General features: G+C 30.1%; 1 protein-coding gene across 2 annotated transcripts in view; it reads left to right on the top strand.

Moving 5' to 3' along the window:
- Window positions 1–18,529, top strand: part of LOC115888295 (calexcitin-1) — a 233,935-nt gene that overhangs the window by 80,315 nt on the left and 135,091 nt on the right. Inside the window, exon 1 of one of the 2 annotated variants that reach the window (XM_030907973.1) lies at window positions 5,775–5,840. The exons of the other annotated variant lie outside the window; for it this stretch is intronic. Coding sequence (XP_030763833.1) covers window positions 5,790–5,840 — 51 coding nt within the window. The 5' untranslated portion in view covers window positions 5,775–5,789. Of the gene's footprint in view, window positions 1–5,774; window positions 5,841–18,529 lie in introns of those variants that run through there. 2 annotated transcript variants of the gene reach the window in all.

The raw sequence follows: 18,529 nt of genomic DNA, 5'->3' as shown, positions 1-18,529 counted from the left end.
CCGTATATAGCGTTTCACGCCTTGGGAGTAGCTAGGTACAGCTTGCCATACAGCCGTTCGGTATACAAGGAAGGTGATGTGGCTAGCACTACGCTTGAACCGCCTATTATTATTACCTCAGGATTGTGAATCCCAAGTACTCATTTAAGGCTGAGTCGACCCAAGGATACTATAGAGGTAAGGATAGTTCGATTCCTATCTTCCTGCACTGTCAGTTTTTTTACGTCATCTAGGGACGAGTTGAAGTTGGCGCTAAAGAATCTAGACAATGACAGTTATTTTTGCGTTTGACGGACGAGCGCACAATGCGGTGGAAGATAAATATAGCGGGACAAAACCGTTTGGTTAGAGATGAGCCAATAATTTGTACTGATAAGAATAAATAGTAGACATTCCAATTGATATAAAAATGCATGAATATTCTTTGTATTTTAATACTTTTTTATCAACCAAATTTGGTCGTTTTCTGCTCAGCAAGGCAGAGATCATACGAAAACAAAATATTTACAAGTGCTTATACATTTTATTCCAAAGCCAAATTATGTTAACGATTGCCAAAGGTATGTACTTTACTACTGTACGTCTATTATTTGTTAAAATCCTTCGTGTCTTTGTTCTGCAGATGTTAAACTTTCACTTTTTTTTTCAAATATCAATATATTGAATGATGTAGATCTTTTGAGTTACCTACCAATAGTTACCAACACAAGTAGTCACAGTCACAGGGAGTTCAAGCTTAACAGATGAATGCCGAAAAGTTTCATTTCATTCGTCAAGTTAAAGGGTTAATTGAAGAGCGTGCAAAAGAAGAATTGGGTTTTGCAAGTACTATGAGCTTTAGGGTTAGTGGGAGTAAGAATGCTGCTGTAATTGTTGAAACCTTAACTCTATCGAAAGGCACTGAGTTTAAAAAATTAATAGCTGCCCATAGACGGAAAGGCCCGGCCTTCGGACTTGACCTTGTGGCCGGGTCTTTCACCCAAATTACCAAAGCGGAAATATATCGACGGACTTTGCCTTTCACGCAAACCTATGGTATTTTGGGTTAAAGGCCCGGCCTCAAGGCCAAGTCTGAAGACCGGGACTTTCCTTGTATGGGCAGCTAATGAATGACACCAATAGTCTGTTCGGCAATTTTCCTCAAGGCAAAAACATCCAAAGATGTTAAATAAAGCATGACAATATGCTAAAGCTTTTTTTACTTTCTGATAATTTCTAATAAATCTAAATGATTATTACTAGTTATAATAAAAGTTTAAAAAATTGTCTTAGATACTTACTATATATGAATTTACAATTATTATCGAGTGTTAAAACTAAAATTAAAATATTTATCTTATTTATTTTCAAATTAAAATAGAATTTTTTAAAATAAAATATACTGGATGTCACAAGATTACAAAGTAATTAAAAAATAACTGCTAAAGAGTTTTTGGTAAGTATTTCACCTGATATCATAATTTTATTTATTTGGCAATAGCAAAGGCGATAGCTTACAGTACGGTTTTTGTGTGTCATGTACGAATATGTACGAGTTTTATTATCTTGTATTTATGTATTTATTAATAAATTAAGTTGTTAATAAATAAATTTAACTATATGGTGTCAAACATCGCTCCTGAGATTTTGTCCCGCTAGATTAACCATCCGCCGCACTGTGGAGCGCTGGTCCCTGCGTGACGTAAGCAACCACGGTGACTACGACTGCGGCGTTTTGACGCGACCGAACAGTCCTTTAGAATATATACAGTCCTTGGAGTCGACCTAGGTATCTAAACTATTTTTATTTTAATAAAAATAGTCGACTGATGAAATGCCGGGTGTGGGATTCGAACTCACTACCTTGAGATTGGTAGACGAGAGCCTGTACCTCTACGCCACCGGGCACCTTATTTCTAAATTAAAGCATCTATTTTTAAATTAAAAATTAAAGTTTCCACCTGCCAATTATACGAGGAAACTCAAAATGCTGTTATTTTAGTGAAAGTTTGGAACGAAAAGTGCCAGTCAACAGACCTATGATATAGTGTTTATGATTTATGTAATGTCACTATTATTGAAAAATAATAGTATTATTGTTTGGTGGCTGTTGGGAAGTTACTCTAGCAGAGATAGTTTTTAGTCCAGAAGTAGTATCCGCTATAGTGGCTTTCATATTGCAGTGGCTTGCATATTTTTCATATGCTAGACGTCGCTAGAACCTTCGTATGAGAACTTCGAATCGAGACGATCAACTTATAATGACTAAATAACTTTTAATTTTATTAATTATGTAAATGTAAGCGTATCGCTAAGAAATCGCCCTTTGTCAGCTTTTCAAATTTATAATGAATTAAGGAACCTATAAGGAACTTACATGTAAGTGGACAGTCTGTAAGAAGAAACGAAGCAACTCTTATGTCAAGAAGGCCTGCTTCGGGACCACACCTTATTATGTCTGTTAACTAGGACCACAAGCAAACGCAATTTTTAAATTCTTTGCTTTGTAAATATATTCCACAGGGTGTTTCCAGCTAACCAAACTAGCAACAAAATATCAACATTTTGTTTTCCCTCATATAATTAACAGATGGGAACTTTCATTTTTAATTTAGAAAGAGATACTTAAAAATCAAATAATTTAGCTATACAGGTTGTTAACTGGACAGTTAATTATAGGGGAACAGAATGGCAACACTGCCTATTAAGAACGCATGCACTTATAGGGTTTTCTGCCGACTCGTCCCGTCGCGTCGTCTATCGACGAGCGGGCCGAGGTTGCCATATTTCAACCATAAAGCTCTTGCCGCGAGTAATAAACAAATTAACAACCTGTATATTATTTCAAAAATCATAAAAATCGGCCCACTAGAACAAAAAATATTAAACTTTAAAATATATCAAAATTTTAAGGGTTCCGTTTTTCGTACCGGTGAGTATTATGTTAAAGAAAGGATTAGTAAATACTGAGAAACTCTTTCATGAGTGAAAGTCATTAGGCATAGTCGAATTGTCCAATGACGACACATTTCTCTTTAGAACAACATTACTTTTAACTGGAGTGATAATTTGCTATGCTTTCCAAAAAATCCTATATGGGTATTTCGCCACTGCAAGAAAATCTACAAAATAAAATAGTTATTTTATGTAAACACTTCTGCGTTAATCCCAAACGGAAACTACTTGTCAGAAGTTAGGTTTACAGATATACAAATTTGCCTAACGAACAAAAAAATGCTTAACGTTTCGGAAAATTTATCTTTTTTTACATTTTAGTTTTTTAAAACAGATACGTCTACAAAAACCGTTCATGTTCTGTTAAAATGACATTATATCAAGTTAAACTTCAAAATTAACAATTACTATCTGATAACAATTACTTAATAAGGTAAAACCAAAAAGCCCCAAACTTTCTCTATGATTATTTTTAATTTTTACGTATGTTATGTTTATTTATGTTATGTTCTTTAAAATCAAAGAAGCGATTGCCATACATTACTATCATCTACAGATGCATGATAAAATCTAATAAAAATAAATGATACAAAATCAAAAGGCCTCGTTTGTTTTTCTTTTAGAGGCTATCGCTTTTTTGTTCTTTTTTCGTTTTTTTTATTTTTTTTGTTCGTTAGGCAAATTTGTATATCAGTAAACCTAACTTCTGACAAGTAGTTTCCGTTTGGGGTTAACGCAGAAGTGTTTACAAAAAATAACTATTTTATTTTCTAGATTTTCTTGCAGTGGCGCAATACCCATATAGATTTTTTGGAGAGATGAATCCGCCACATATTACATTTTTTATTTGTTACGCTGCTGATGCATACTTCATTCTTAAAAATAGAACATAGTTTCTATTTACAGGGTGACTAGACTAAAGTTCATTTTCTAAACATTTTCAAGTTTTAGAGAATATTAAGATACAAAATTTGAAATTATTTATAAATATACAGGGTTCTTCAAAAAAGTGTGATGAATATAACATATGTTTTTTGAATATGCAGCACCCTATTTTTTATTTTATCATCAAAATTATCGAAGTAATCAACTAGCTTATCCCCATACCCATACTATCGGCATAAGTTTTTTGATTACTTATTACTGACACAAGAACCTTTTAACGGAAAATGGCCTTAATGAAGACGAAAATACACGTCGAAACGTCGGCAATTTCAAAAAAAGGTTGTTTAATTTCTAGTCCCAAACCTGCGAACGCCATTTCAAAAAGTAATTATTGTTACTAAACTATAAACTCGATACCGTTAGGTATCCAAGCATTTGACTACAAACGGGTTAATCAAAACCAGACTATGGTTTGGATAAATTCCACTTCGCCAAATATCGGATTGCAAATTTTATTGCTTTCTCTCATTTTGAGGTAGTAAAATAGCGAATAATGCTACTGCTATAAAATGACGAAAGCGCCGTTTCTGGATATTGCAATCCGATTGATTGAAATATTTAAACCTGAGGGAAACCTAACACGGCTGCATTACGCTGTACCATTCTACTAGCTTCTCTATTATGATTCATTTATATGCTGCTAGCTTATATTTCTAGTGTATCGGATTCAATACGATTCAATAGATTAAATTTACAAGAAAAAATATCCAGAAAAGATCCAGTGGTTCTCAAAATTTTAGCAAAAAATCATTTTTTTCGGAAATTTTCAAAGTAAAATAACTCGGTTATTTTTTATTTAATTGAAAAACGGTAAAGAGCAAACATATTTCTTTTATCGACATTTACCAGGCCTGAAAATATTTACATTTATTTAAGACTCACCTGTATATTCTTTTTATTTTCATTGTACTTAAAACTCGTTCAGACAAATGCATCACTGTACACTGTACATTTTCTTGTAAACTTGATAATGTACAGTTTCACCCGTTATAAAATATAAAATAATCATATTAATATTTACGGACTGTGGTTAATACAGAGTTAAACCTGGATTATACTCAAAGAACTTCATTAAATGAACGACATGCTTATTTAAGATAGAATCATCTTAATGTATTATGGCAATAGTTTTAGCAAACATTATCTAGTGATCGTAAATTTGCTTGCATTGATAAAGCGCTCTAATATGCGAGTCTTGAACGTTGTACTTAACTTTACATTACTGCTTAAAGACAAGCTATAGCTTTAGCTCAGTGTATAAGGCTAGCAGTTTTAGGATTTAGATTAATTTACACTTGCTAACCGACAGTGATGCATGTGTTTAAAACTTTTTGTCATTAAATAATAAATAAACTCAACGAAAATTAAATTCAATTTACTCCCTACAAATCTCATAAATATTCAATAATTTTTTAGCGATTTCAATTATTGAAATCAGTAAAAATTTGATTACATAGTTAATTTTAAGTTAAGTAAGTTAACATAGTTAATTTTAAGTTATACATATGTTCACAATTTCTTTGTCTATGATTTACAATGTTTTAAAAGCTTTTGTTTTATTTCATCATTTGCATAGAATGTTGACGTATTCGTCATATCTCAAATATTAAGTCCAATTGGAGCACACATATTATTTTGGAATATCCATAGATATACTATAGCTAGTAAATAATGCTAGAAATAATCTAGACTAATTAAATTACGGGCGAACACCAAAATCCCAGGGTTTTAGTATCTATTCATTATGACACTTCTGAACCAAGAGGTACTTAATAAGTACACTAAAGTATGTACCGATACTAATAAATCCATTTACAAATTACTTTAATAGTTTTAAAATTTTAGAAGTTCTATACCATTTCTGTAAAGAAATAAATAATTTTGCATTTTCAGTTTATCCGTGATTAAACATGGACAAATGGGCTAACGTTAGAGGAAGTCTAAAAGTTGGATCTGTGCTGGTAATACATACTGTATTGTAGATTCTTGTAATTTATCTACAAATAACATATCATCTCTGCATAGTTTTCTACTAACAATATTCCACAACAAATGTTTCCAAAACAAATATGTACTGGCTAATCTTTTGATTACTATTTTAAAGTTATCTATTTCTTTTAACAATTTGTTCAAAGGTATAAGGTTTTTCTCTTTTATCTATTATATATTTATTTGATATTAATAAGTTTTTATTTTCTTTCTGAAAGTGGTGTTCATTTAAACTGTTTATTAAGATATCCGAGAAAGAGTCGCAGTAGATTTTTGAATTAATAAAATATACAAAGGACAATAAAAAGTTTAGGACTTTCTTATGAATTAAAATGTACGAATTTTGATTCACAGATAGATCTATTCCTTTCCCTTTTATATAACCATCTAAATACAGTTTGATGTAATCAGGTTTACATAACATTAAAAATTAAAAAATGTTTTAAGAAAAACAAAAAATAAATAGTCAAATTTTTCAATAAAAAATGATGTGTTTTTATCCAAACGAGGTAAACGCAATTTGATGCAATAGATTGGGTTTAAAAAAATGTGTGTTAAATTAATTTCAGAGACATTTTACCTGATATTGAAAAAAAGAATGTGGTAACCAACTGAAAATATTTATCTGTTAGTTGCTATAAAATTCCACTTTCAATAAATATTTAATCTTCACAATCTCTTCATATATTAGGCCATACTAACACTTTCACTACACTCTGTAAAATGTCAGTAACAGCAATTTGTTTCTTCATTCTTTTGCAACTTAAAAATACAATAACAAAACAATAGTCTTAGTCTTCTCATAACTTAAAATTTTAATAATTCCAGTGTAATATATTGGACCTAAAGGTGAGTACATAAATCAAACCAAGTTCAGAATTAAAATGAGCCTGACATTGAGACATTTTCAATAAAAAAAAGTCTGTATAAATCACACATATTTCAGAGTTGAAATATATCCACCTATTTTCTATATTTATGTCTGCCCTTAAATCACGGTTTACAATCTTATCTCTATAGTTCTTATTTATTAATAAATTTGTTTATAATATCTCTATACTTGAAATGACGTTTAAAGTAATTATCAACAAAAAGTTATTAAATACATTAGAAATTGATTTTTAGAATAAGATATTTTTATCTCATTAATGTCCATACCTTGCAAAAATAGTATATTGTTTTATTAGAAGTAAAAAATTATACTTTTTGTGACTAGGCTGTATATTTGATGCTTAGCTTGTGCGTCAAACGAGAACTTTGAGCTCTAGCAAGTCCGGCGTTACAGGCAAAGCATAGAAAGTACATTTTTTTTACTCCGACTAAAACATGTCTTTTTTATCAAAGGTCACAAATAATTTTTTAAACGATTTTAAACATCACAGATAATATAAAAAGTAATAACTTGTAAGTAAATCGAGGTCCAAGGATACACTCGTTGAATTTGACAATTAATGTCAGTTTAATAATATATTTTTGTACTTTTGTGCTTGGGCGAAAAAGTGCTTTACTTTTATGCCTAGGCGTAAAAACTACATTTTTATATTGTCAACAACGTCGCAAAGATTTCTTTTAAATAAATATGTCACAAGAACATTCTTACAGAAATTCCCGGAAGAATATCTTACAAGAATTTTCGGATACCGATTTCTCATGTTTTTTTTGTACACAGGTTATTTTGTATGTTTTACACTCTAGGTTGATGTAATTATTTGTCAAAATAAAACAAAAAAACACTTTTATACGTATGTTCACAATTTCTTTGTCTATGATACCAACGGTCTTAAAAATTTTTGTTTCATCAAACGACTGAGTTTATATTCGTTTAGCTTACCACCATACTTAGAAGAATAAAAATAAAATAGTTTTCTACTAGTTGCTCTAGGAGATAGTATTGAGATTTACACCTGTCTATATAAAATACGACACTTTATATTGCAGTTCTTATTTTACTCTAAATTTTTTTTCCACGAGAAACAGACTTTACAAACGCACTTGAAAGTTCCAAATGACACTATAAGTAGAAATACTACTCTCTGAAATTACTTGTAAGTCGCTTGTTTTGACCTTCACATGTCTAAGGAATTTTCTCTCTTCCAATGATGCTCCTTGAAAGAATTTTATTTACTTGGGATTTTATTTACTCTAATACTTATAAACCTTACTCGTATTAGTTCACTTCTTTTAAAACTTTCAGTTTAATCGAAGTAAAAAAGGACATTTCTACAGCTCGTCGAGCTCAGAGAGATATATAAAAGTCAATAGTGAGATTTTATGTAATTTCGTAATAAAAATATCGGGTGTGCATGAATGCGAACGGTGGTGTAAAAAAATAAACTGTAACTAGAAACACCACTCTATGAAATAACATTATGTTACGACCTACATACGTACAAAGTATTCTCCCTCGTCAAGCAATACTCTTTCAAAGGATCTAACATTTTATGTACTTCTAATACTTTTACAGAAATTCCCAACTGAAAGTGCAATGTAAATAACGTTTCATGTTAACTCTTGCCTTTAATACAAATGGACAAAAACAGCTCTTCCAACGCGAAGAGAATAAAAAAGGGGTTTTAAGAGGAGGGCAGGCTGCAACAATCATATAACTAAACATGGTGTAATTTTATGTATAATTTAGCATATATGAACGTCTGTGTAACGCAGGTGTGAACTTTGGTTTGGTTTGGTTTGGTTAACGATAAACTAACGATAATACTATTAAGTTCCTTTTGATTCATGTAAAAATGTTATTGAGTATTTTAGGACGACTTTTGATGGTGAAAAAATATAATTAAATTTCTGTATACAGGTTAATTTATCCATTTTGTACACTAGTGTGACAACTACTCCTCAAAACAAGAACGAAACAAAGACGAAAATAGAAAAAATAGTAATTTGTTCACAATTTAGTTGTATATGATACATCTATTTTTATAGGCTCTTGTTTTTATTGTTGTAATTGCTCAATTTTTTATTAAAATTCTACCGTCTAATTTAAAATATTTAAAATAAAATTTGAAAAATACATGTTATTAATATACAGGGTCAGTTTAAAATAAGTACAAATAGTTTTAGAGGTTGTATATTTCGACTCCAGAATCACAAATATGAAGTTTTTTTCGCGAAAATATTTTTTTTGGAAAATATTTAGGAATTTTTTCTAGATTTTTGTTAATAACCATGTCTTGATAACATGGCAACACAGGTAGTAGATTAAATTTACAAGAAAGAAAACCCAGAAAAGATCCAGTGGTTCTCAAAATTTAAACATATTTTTTTTTAAATATTCAAAGTAAAATAACTCGATTATTTTAGACTTATTTGAAAAACTGTAAAGAGAAAATACGTATGTTTCTTTTATCGAGATCTACCAGCCTTGAAAATATTTGCACTTATTTAAGACTCACCCTGTATATTAAGTACATATAATTTTTTTTAAATGAAATAAGCACGATAATTTATCTATTTTATATTCTAGTGAGAAATATTTGCAAAACGTGCTGAAACACATAAATTCATTTCATAATTTCTTTGTTCGTTACCCACAAATTTTTATTTAAGTTACTTGCACAAGTTGGTTGGAAAAGTTGTACAAGTTTTTACAGAAAATATTTACTTTTAATGAAAATAATTGCTTTAAATTATATTTCAGCATACATACGCACAGGTATCATTTTATACTAACCAAAATGAAATTTTAAAAATGCGGATGCCAAAAAAACTCTACTATTATATGATTTGTGTATTATATACTGTAAGGTGTCCGTTATTTCCCAAGTTGATCTTTTTTTTGGTGCCGCTCTCTGAAATTTTAGTTTTTGGTCTAAAAAATTATCCAACGTAAACAAGCACTTAATTTTTAATTTAAACCGTGCCGGAATCATGATACTTTCCCCATTAAATAACATAGGATTTTCTGACCATTTGCATTTAATTTTATATATACAAAGCAAATGAACCTACAGCTTCGACAAAGACATATTATAATACAAAATTTTACGCTCTACAAAAAGGCCTCTTTGGTTTTTTTCCATAAAAACATTCCTTTAAAAGTTATTCGCCGTCAAAATTATGCACACAGTTTATAATCAAATTTTTCTATCACTGCAAATTTTAATTGTACCTTTTGATTTTGACTAAAAAAGGATCTAGAGCCATACTTTTTTCAATAAACAATATTTTTTTGTCAACTTTAATATGGAAAACTAATATTGCGCCATCTATGATCAATTGATCAAAACTATAATTTAAGGTTGTTGTTTCATTGCCTTTCAGTGTTCGTAAATATGTGTGTCAATTGAAATGAATGAATAAATTTTGAGTGGTTTTTTATCTTAAATATTACTTGTATCGAATTAATTAAATTAATTAGTAATTTAATTTATTTAATTAAAATTTTAATTTAATTAATTCGATACAAGTAATATTTAAGATAAAAACCACTGGAAATTTGTTCTTTCTTTTCAATTGACACACATAAGGCAATTAAATATTACTTTATCGAATTAATTAAATTAAGTTATTAATTAATTAAATTAAATTATTAATTAACTAAATTAAAGTATTAATTAATCAAATAAAACTATTAATTAATTAAATTAAAGTATTAATAAATTAAATTAAATTATTAATTAATTTAATTATTCGATACAAGTAATATTTAAGATAAAAAACACTCGAAATTTGTTCTTTCTTTTCAATTGACACACATAAGGTAATGAAACAATAAACTTAAATTATAGTTTTGATCAATTGATCAGAGATGGCGTAATATTAATTTTCCATATTAAAGTTGGTAAAGAAATATTGTTTTATTGAAAAAAATATGGTTCTAGATCCTTTTTTAGTCAAAATCAAAAGGCGCAATTAAAATTTGCAGTGAATGATAGAAAAATCTGATTATGAACTATGTACATAACTTTGAGGACGAATAATTTTTAAAGGAATGTTTTTCTGGAAAAAACCAAAGAGACATTTTTTGTAGAGTGTAAAATTTTATGTGTATTAGAATATGTCTTTGTCGAAGCTGTAGGTTCATTTGCTTTGGAGATAAAAATTAAATGCAAAAGGTCAGAAAATCACATGTTATTTAAATGGGAAAAGTATCATGATTCCGGCACGGTTTAAATTAAAAATTAAGACCTTGTTTACGTTGGATAATTTTTTTAGACCAAAAACTAAAATTTCAGAGCGCGGCACCAAAAAAAGATCAACTTGGGAAATAACCATAGACTTAAAATAAAATATAGACTGAGCATCTCATTCATAAATAGCTGGAACATGCGGTCAGACAAAGTCTTGTTATTGTTGTGTTATTGTTTTAGGTTATAACGAGTGCGACACGAGCGATAGATAGGTTGTCTCTGTCGTGACGGTCGTTCCCTGACGACTCTGACGAGAAACGCAACACTGTCTTTCGTTTCTCAAGTACACCTGAACTCTCCGTATCATAGCCGGGTAATTTTTTTATTTTAATGAAACTATAATTAAATTAAAAATATATCGTATTTAAACTTTTTTATATTTTATTAAGATTTAGGGGAGGTTTTTTTTAAATAAAAGTTTAGAAAAAACGTCTGAGAGTCAAAAAAGGATAAAAATAATAAAATACATGTTATAGAAGTAATTTTATAATCGAAATTACGTAATTTTTGAAATTAATAATAAATTATTAATTTTAGTCAAACATTTACAACCCCTAATATTAATCAAAACAGGATCTATTCTACAGATATAATAGAATCGGCGACAGGGAGAGAAAAAAAAATATGATTGTTGTAATTTTTTTTCTGGTTAAGTGATATCTTATTATGTAAATTAGAGAAAACATAAATATGTTCCATTAAAGCAAGAGAGGTGATAGGAAGTGGATAAAATGAAAACTACATTTATTTAACTCGGTACTGTCTTTAATATACCGGGTGCGTCCCAAAAATGGCTCATGCCCATATTTTTTTTTTATTTTTTTTAAATAAAGAAACAATATTTAGGTTTTTTTATTTAAAAAAAATAAAAAAAAAATATGGGCATGAGCCAATTTTGGGACGCACCCGGTATATTAAAGACAGTACCGAGTTAATATTAAAGACAGTACCGAGTTAAATAAATGTAGTTTTCATTTTATCCACTTCCTATGTTAGTATATGGATTTGGTCACTTCCTGTTTCACCGGAAATGACTACAACTTTTTAATTTTTAAACGACACCCTCGGTATATTTCTACTTTATTCGATAGAAAATGACACTCTGAATAGAATGACACATCATATATCAACTTTTGACATTTTCGCATATGGTTTAATTGTAATTGTAATACGCGGTTCATAACGACAATTTGACTCGAAATACCAAGTGTGTGGTATCAATATATTCATAAAAAAAATTCTTTTTCTAAATATGCTAATGAGTCATCCTTGTTCCATTTGAAAAAATGATTAAAAATACGATTTGTACATCTTTTAACCGGCCTGGACACGAAACCCAGGCTCCTTCCAAGGCTCCTTGATTAAAACTTAGTGTTTTTAACAACACCCTGGCACCCTGGATTGAAATTTAAAATACGATTTGTTTTTAAACCACAATGTCAAAAGTTGACATATGATATGTCATTCTATTCAGAGTATCATTTTTTATCGAATAAAGTAGCAATATACCGAGGATCCCTTTAAAAATCAAAAGATGTAATCATTTCCTGTGAAACAGGAAGAGACCAAAAACAATTGAATACGTCAATCAATCCTAATTTATGTCATATACCTACTAACATACAAATCTGTTTTTTTTTATCTGAAAAAATAAAAAAGTTATAGGGGGTGAGCTTTTGAGACGAACCCGGTATATTAAAAAATATTATTTCATAATGTAATATCATTTTAAAATTCTTGTATGTTATTTTAGATTCTGGAGATAATTTTAGAATAAACCGGAATATATTTTTAATAAAAACATTATTAATTATTAACAGGGTTATAATTATGATTTTGTGACAAAAACCTTTATATAAATGATTATATAAGAGAAAAAATTCAGATTTTACATTTTACTAAAATATTATCTAAATAAGCGCCTTTCTACAACAACGCCACTGACTCCCAATGGGTAAATTGAGAGTTGCCTGCCGGTCGAAAGTCGTTTCAAGACTTAAATGGATTATTTAAGTCAAATTTCTTGCAAATTTGGCACTGGCAAACCATATTTTATAGTTCTTGAACAGAAAAAGTAAATAAAATAAACACTTAAGGACTACAAGCTAAGAAAATGCGTTAATACAGCCGGGGACATAGCGGCAACAAAGCTTTATCGCACACGTGCGACGCGTACTACAAGGTAATGAATGAATGAATAGGCGACCTCGCCTCTAATCGGTGTAGCCATATTGTAAAGAACTTATCCTTTTTAAATAGTATCCGACTTATAATTTAGTAGTATAAGGACTATTTAATATATCTATGGAATATTAAAACCTACTTTATTAAAATGCTGTATTAATATCTCAATATATGTGTACAACAAGAAAAAAAATATTGATAATATGAAAGACGTGACAACATAGGCTGGATGAGGAAGGCTCGGTCGACTGTACCCAGAAGTAAACATGTGTACAAAAATGATTGTTTGACCGCGTTTAGATGTAAATAGTGTAGTCTATATTTTATTTTAAGTCTATGGAAATAACAGACACCCTAATATACAGTTAGAAGAGATAAAAATATTTCTACAGTTGAATTAAGACATGAAATGCATTCCATTTTAGCTGTTATTCTGGACAAACTTATTTCCCTGCAAAGATACATTTTAAACACATTCCGAAGGACACTAAAACACCACTCTCTGAAATAACTTGCAAATCGTTTATATTTCAACCTCCACACGTCTCCAGCGATATTCCTTCAGAGGTCCTCCGACTTTCATTTTATGTACTCCTGATACTTTGAAAGCGACCGGGAGTGCAATGCAAATAAAGTTTCGTGTTAGCTCTCACGTTTGTTTCACGAAAATGGAAAGGGACCTTCCAACAGCCCTGCCAGCGCGGAAAGGGACCCAAAAAAGGTTTCTAAATAGGGGGCGGAGGACTACTACGGTCGTGTAACGAAAAATGGTTTGTTTTTGATGTATAATTCAACGTGTGTATGTAGAGAGAGTGTAAATTTCGACGATGGTGCGTGTAAAAATCCTTTTAGTCTTTGTAAAAAAATGTTTTTGTATGTTATTAAATTATACCTCACGTTGGGTGAAAAGTACTTAGGTTTGTAAGCAGGTTTATTCAATTAAAAATAAATTTAATTTGTCGTACTATACAGGGAAAGTTTTAAATAAGTGCAAATATTCTTAGGGTTTTATGTGATATACAGGGTGTTCAAAACAAATGCGAAAAACTTCAGGTGGTGATTCCTTGTTCAAAATAAAGGGTAGTTTGCTTCATAAACGTTGGGTCAAAAGTCAACCATTAGGGAGATATCGCGGTACAAAGATGGCGGAAAAATAATGTTTTAATTTTTTATCTTGAAAACGAAAAGAGGTAGACTAATGAAATTTTATGGAAGCATTACTGTTATGAAAACATACTTTCTGGTAATTTTTTCACTTTTTTAAAATGAGTGGAAGGGGTTGAAATAAACTACCCCTATCATTCTTGTTAACGAAATTTAAAGAAAAATCTTATCAAACACATGCAAAAAAAATAATTTGGATAGTTTAGTTTGTTTAGAAACTTTTTTATCTCTTGTGTTTTTTTGATAAAACCCACCGATTTGAAATTAAAAAATAAAATGTAAAGCATTACATGTCAGGACAAAAAAACATTTTTTTGATAAAGAATCTAGTGATAATAACGATAATAATAATAATCTAGATAATAACGTATTGCAGTAGAGTAATGTCAAATAAAATAATATTAGAAACAACCTAAAAAGTGGCAGAGGCCGACTAGATTTTTTCCTAAAAAAATTACAGCAACCTACTAGATTCTTTATCTAAAAATGTTTTTTGTTCTTACATGTAATGCTTTACATTTTATTTTTTAATTTCATATCGGTGAGTTTTATCAAAAAAACACAAGAGATAAAAAAGTTTCTAAACGAACTAAACTAACCAAATTAATTTTTTGCATGTGTTTAAAGAAGATTTTTCTTTAAAATTTGTTAACAAGAATGATAGGGGTAGTTTATTTCAACCCCTTACACTCATTTTAAAAAAGTGAAAAAACTACCAGAAAGTGTGTTTTCATAACAGTAATGCTTCCGTAAAATTTCATTAGTCTATCTCTTTTCGTTTTCAAGATAAAAAATAAACACATTATTTTTCCGCCATCTTTGTACCGCGATATCTCCCTAATGGATGACTTTTGACCCAACGTTTATAAAGCAAACTACCCTTTATTTTGAACAAGGAATCACCCCCTGAAATTTTTCGCATTTGTTTTGAAACACCCTGTATATGATTGTTAAAATTTGCAATTAAGTACATATGGTATTTTACGTATTCTATACTTTGGTTTGCTAATTATTTGTCAAGACAAGCTTAAACACACTTTTTCATTTTATCACAATTTTTTTGTCTTTGATTCTCATGTTTTTAATTGTTTTGTTTTTATTTCAATAATTGCTTAAAATACACACTCAAATTCCAAAAATTTTAATATGCAGATGACCTAATGAACATTTTTAAGTTGCATTTCTTTAGTATTTATATACAGATTTGTTGAAATAATAGACATTTATTTGTGTTCATTTTAATTAACATGATAATTATTTTTCAATATATCTAATGTTGAAATAGATGGATATTATCCTATTTTCTCATATACAACATACCACTTTTACTCATAAATTTTAGATAGATTTTATATTCCGTTACTTAATACTACTTTTCAAGCTTAAAATAAGCTATTTCTCTAACAACCAATTCTAGAATACTTTTTGAAGTAAACAAAAAGTACGGCTATACCATATGGACAAGAGACAGACTTGGCTCGGTATTTACATGCCTAGGAGTGAATCGCTAGGGCGATCTTGTAAGGCGGAGAGAGAAAAGTGCGAAGTATTTATTACAACACCACTTAGTTCAATGCTAGATTTCATGCACCTTGGAAAATATTTGACCTTGTTTATTTATTCAGTACATCTTATTGTACTGAGCGTTTTGACTGTACTCATCTTATGCACAAAAATGGGTACCCAAAGCCAGATCTTACCCACTCTGTTTAGTAATTTTTGAAGTGAACTTTTGAACTTCTTTATGCGCGATGAGAGTAAGAAGTCAAGGCCGTGAAACACCACGGCCATGAGGGGTGCTAGTTGAGGGCACGAGCTAGGGAGAAAAAAAGTGGTAAGGATCGCGCATATACCAAAAAACATTTGATTTAAAGCTAAGAAAAGCAAAAAATAATATAATTAACCTTTCCGGGACCGTGCTACAAAAAGTTGCGTTTCAGGCCGTGTGGGGTAACTTCGATACCCCACTGAAATATTTCAAAAACCTTTAATATTTTGTCACTCAGGTAAATTATTAGTAATTATTTGTAAAGTTTAATAATAAAACGTCAATAATTTAAATATTTTGTATTTGTTTAATATAAAAAAACATTTAATTTTAAAACTAAACTCTTATTAGTTTTCTACACATTATTATGGCAGTCAGAGCATAAAAACGTTTTACATTCTTTGCCGAGAATATTAAAAATGGGGTTTTTGCATGTATTAAATAATATTTTTGTTTTTGTCTTACGTTATCTGGCGCAAAAGCCGCATCTTCAGTTTGAATTAGGTTGAATCTCTTTAGCAGGATTTATAGGAACTGTGCTTTTGGCAAGAAATAATTTTATTGCTGTTTTTACACTTTTGTGAAACTTGTTACCAGTTTATTTACTTCTTAGAACGTTTAGAAGTACAAGTCCTTGTGCTGAAGGATTGTTCTTCGCAGCTCTCGAAGCGAATTTAGCAGGAATTTCTTTTTTGTTAGCCCATCATCAGTATATTCCTTTTGCGCCATTTTCCAATAAGTACACACACTAAGTTACTACATCACAGTAAATACCAACACTAAACTGGATATAGAACTTGTTTACGTCTTCATACAAAGTCACCAACACGAAAAAACATGTATAGTGCGTGTAGGACTTCGAACCACTGCAGGCCGTGCGGGGTAATGGAGGTACCCCAGGCAGTAAATTTCAGTTTTTCGCCGAAAATTAAAAAAAATATTTGGCTATTTTTGTTAAAAAAGGGTTTTGTAATATATATTCTAGGATTACCTGATAGGAAAAAAGTGAGAAATAAAAATTGTAAAAGTTATTAAAGAAAAAACGCATCTGGGGTACCTAAAATACCCCGCACGGTCCCGGAAAGGTTAATATTATTATTAGCGTTAACGAAAATGGGTTTTCACTTAATTGAGTTGATCTATCCAAAAAGTTTTAACTTACATATACATAATGCTGGAAGTACACACTCGCCGAGAGGACCCGAGGCGCCACGAAAAATGCGAGGTCCAGCGAGGCGCCCCGAGACATAACGCAAAAAACAGCAATAAAATTTTGCACTACATAAATAAATATGTTCTGAAGAATAATTTTGTAATAATAAAAACAATCAGGAGCTCAACGAGATAAATTTAATAACACTTTTGGGAAAATTTGGGCAATTTTTTTTTAAATCCCATTTAAAACCGACCTGAAAGTCGAAAAAATAAAAAAAACAGGGAAATCCACAAAATATTGAAGCTATACCAGTTTCAAACAGAACAAGATAAATCCACCTGTGATTAGTTTTGTTTAAATTGTATTTCCGGTATTTTATAGACGCGTACTCATCTACGCTTTGTTTTTTTGATCCTTGGCTGTTACGTCACAGATTGTCACTCTACTGTCCGCGTCATGATATAAAAAATCATGAAAACCAATACAATGTCGGAAAAACTTGGATCGAAACACAAACTGTATTTTTGTCTTTATGTTGCCGATGTCAGGTGTATTAAAAATTTTAATAAAATAATTAATAGATTAAATGAAAAAAACAACATAATGCTGCATAAACATAAAATATTTGCTATTTTACATAATAATATTAAAACAAACTTTTACATTATAAAAAATAAATCTTTGTTTTTAACTGGATAAAAGAGCATAATCAATAATTTTGTAATTAGAGTAATAATTTTTATGTTAATGATGACAAAAACGCGAAAACAGTGCCTAGAAAGTCTGTATCATTATAATTTTCTTCATTTAAAAGATGCAATAAAGACACGTTTTTTTCTAATATCTCAAAATGTAGATTTTTATTTCGTTTTGTTTGATCGCTTCTCAATTATTAAAATAAACCTAGATACTTATAGAAATTAATGGGTGTTTATATTAGGTTGGCAGTTGATTTTGAAAACTTTCCATCAAAAGGAATAAAAACTTCGTGCATAGCTTCTAATAGACGCGTTTTTCTTTCTTAAACGGCCCGGAAAGTGACCATTAAAGAATCATTTTCTTTTCTGCTCAGATTTTTCGGTACTTTTACTAAAATCGTTTATCCACTGAATTAAATAATTTATATACCGAAAATAGGCGTCAAATCAAAGGCAGTTGAGAAGACGAACTAGAAATACCGAAACTTCCCGAGAGCACCGTTTATATTTTCGCGGGACCTCCTACTTAACGATTTCGCCATAGAGA

The sequence above is a fragment of the Sitophilus oryzae genome, unplaced genomic scaffold (genome assembly GCF_002938485.1).
Source record: "Sitophilus oryzae breed Bouriz unplaced genomic scaffold, Soryzae_2.0 scaffold_706_pilon_pilon, whole genome shotgun sequence".
In the NCBI taxonomy this organism is placed as follows: domain Eukaryota; kingdom Metazoa; phylum Arthropoda; class Insecta; order Coleoptera; family Curculionidae; genus Sitophilus; species Sitophilus oryzae.
This window is presented reverse-complemented; position numbering and strand designations above follow the sequence as displayed.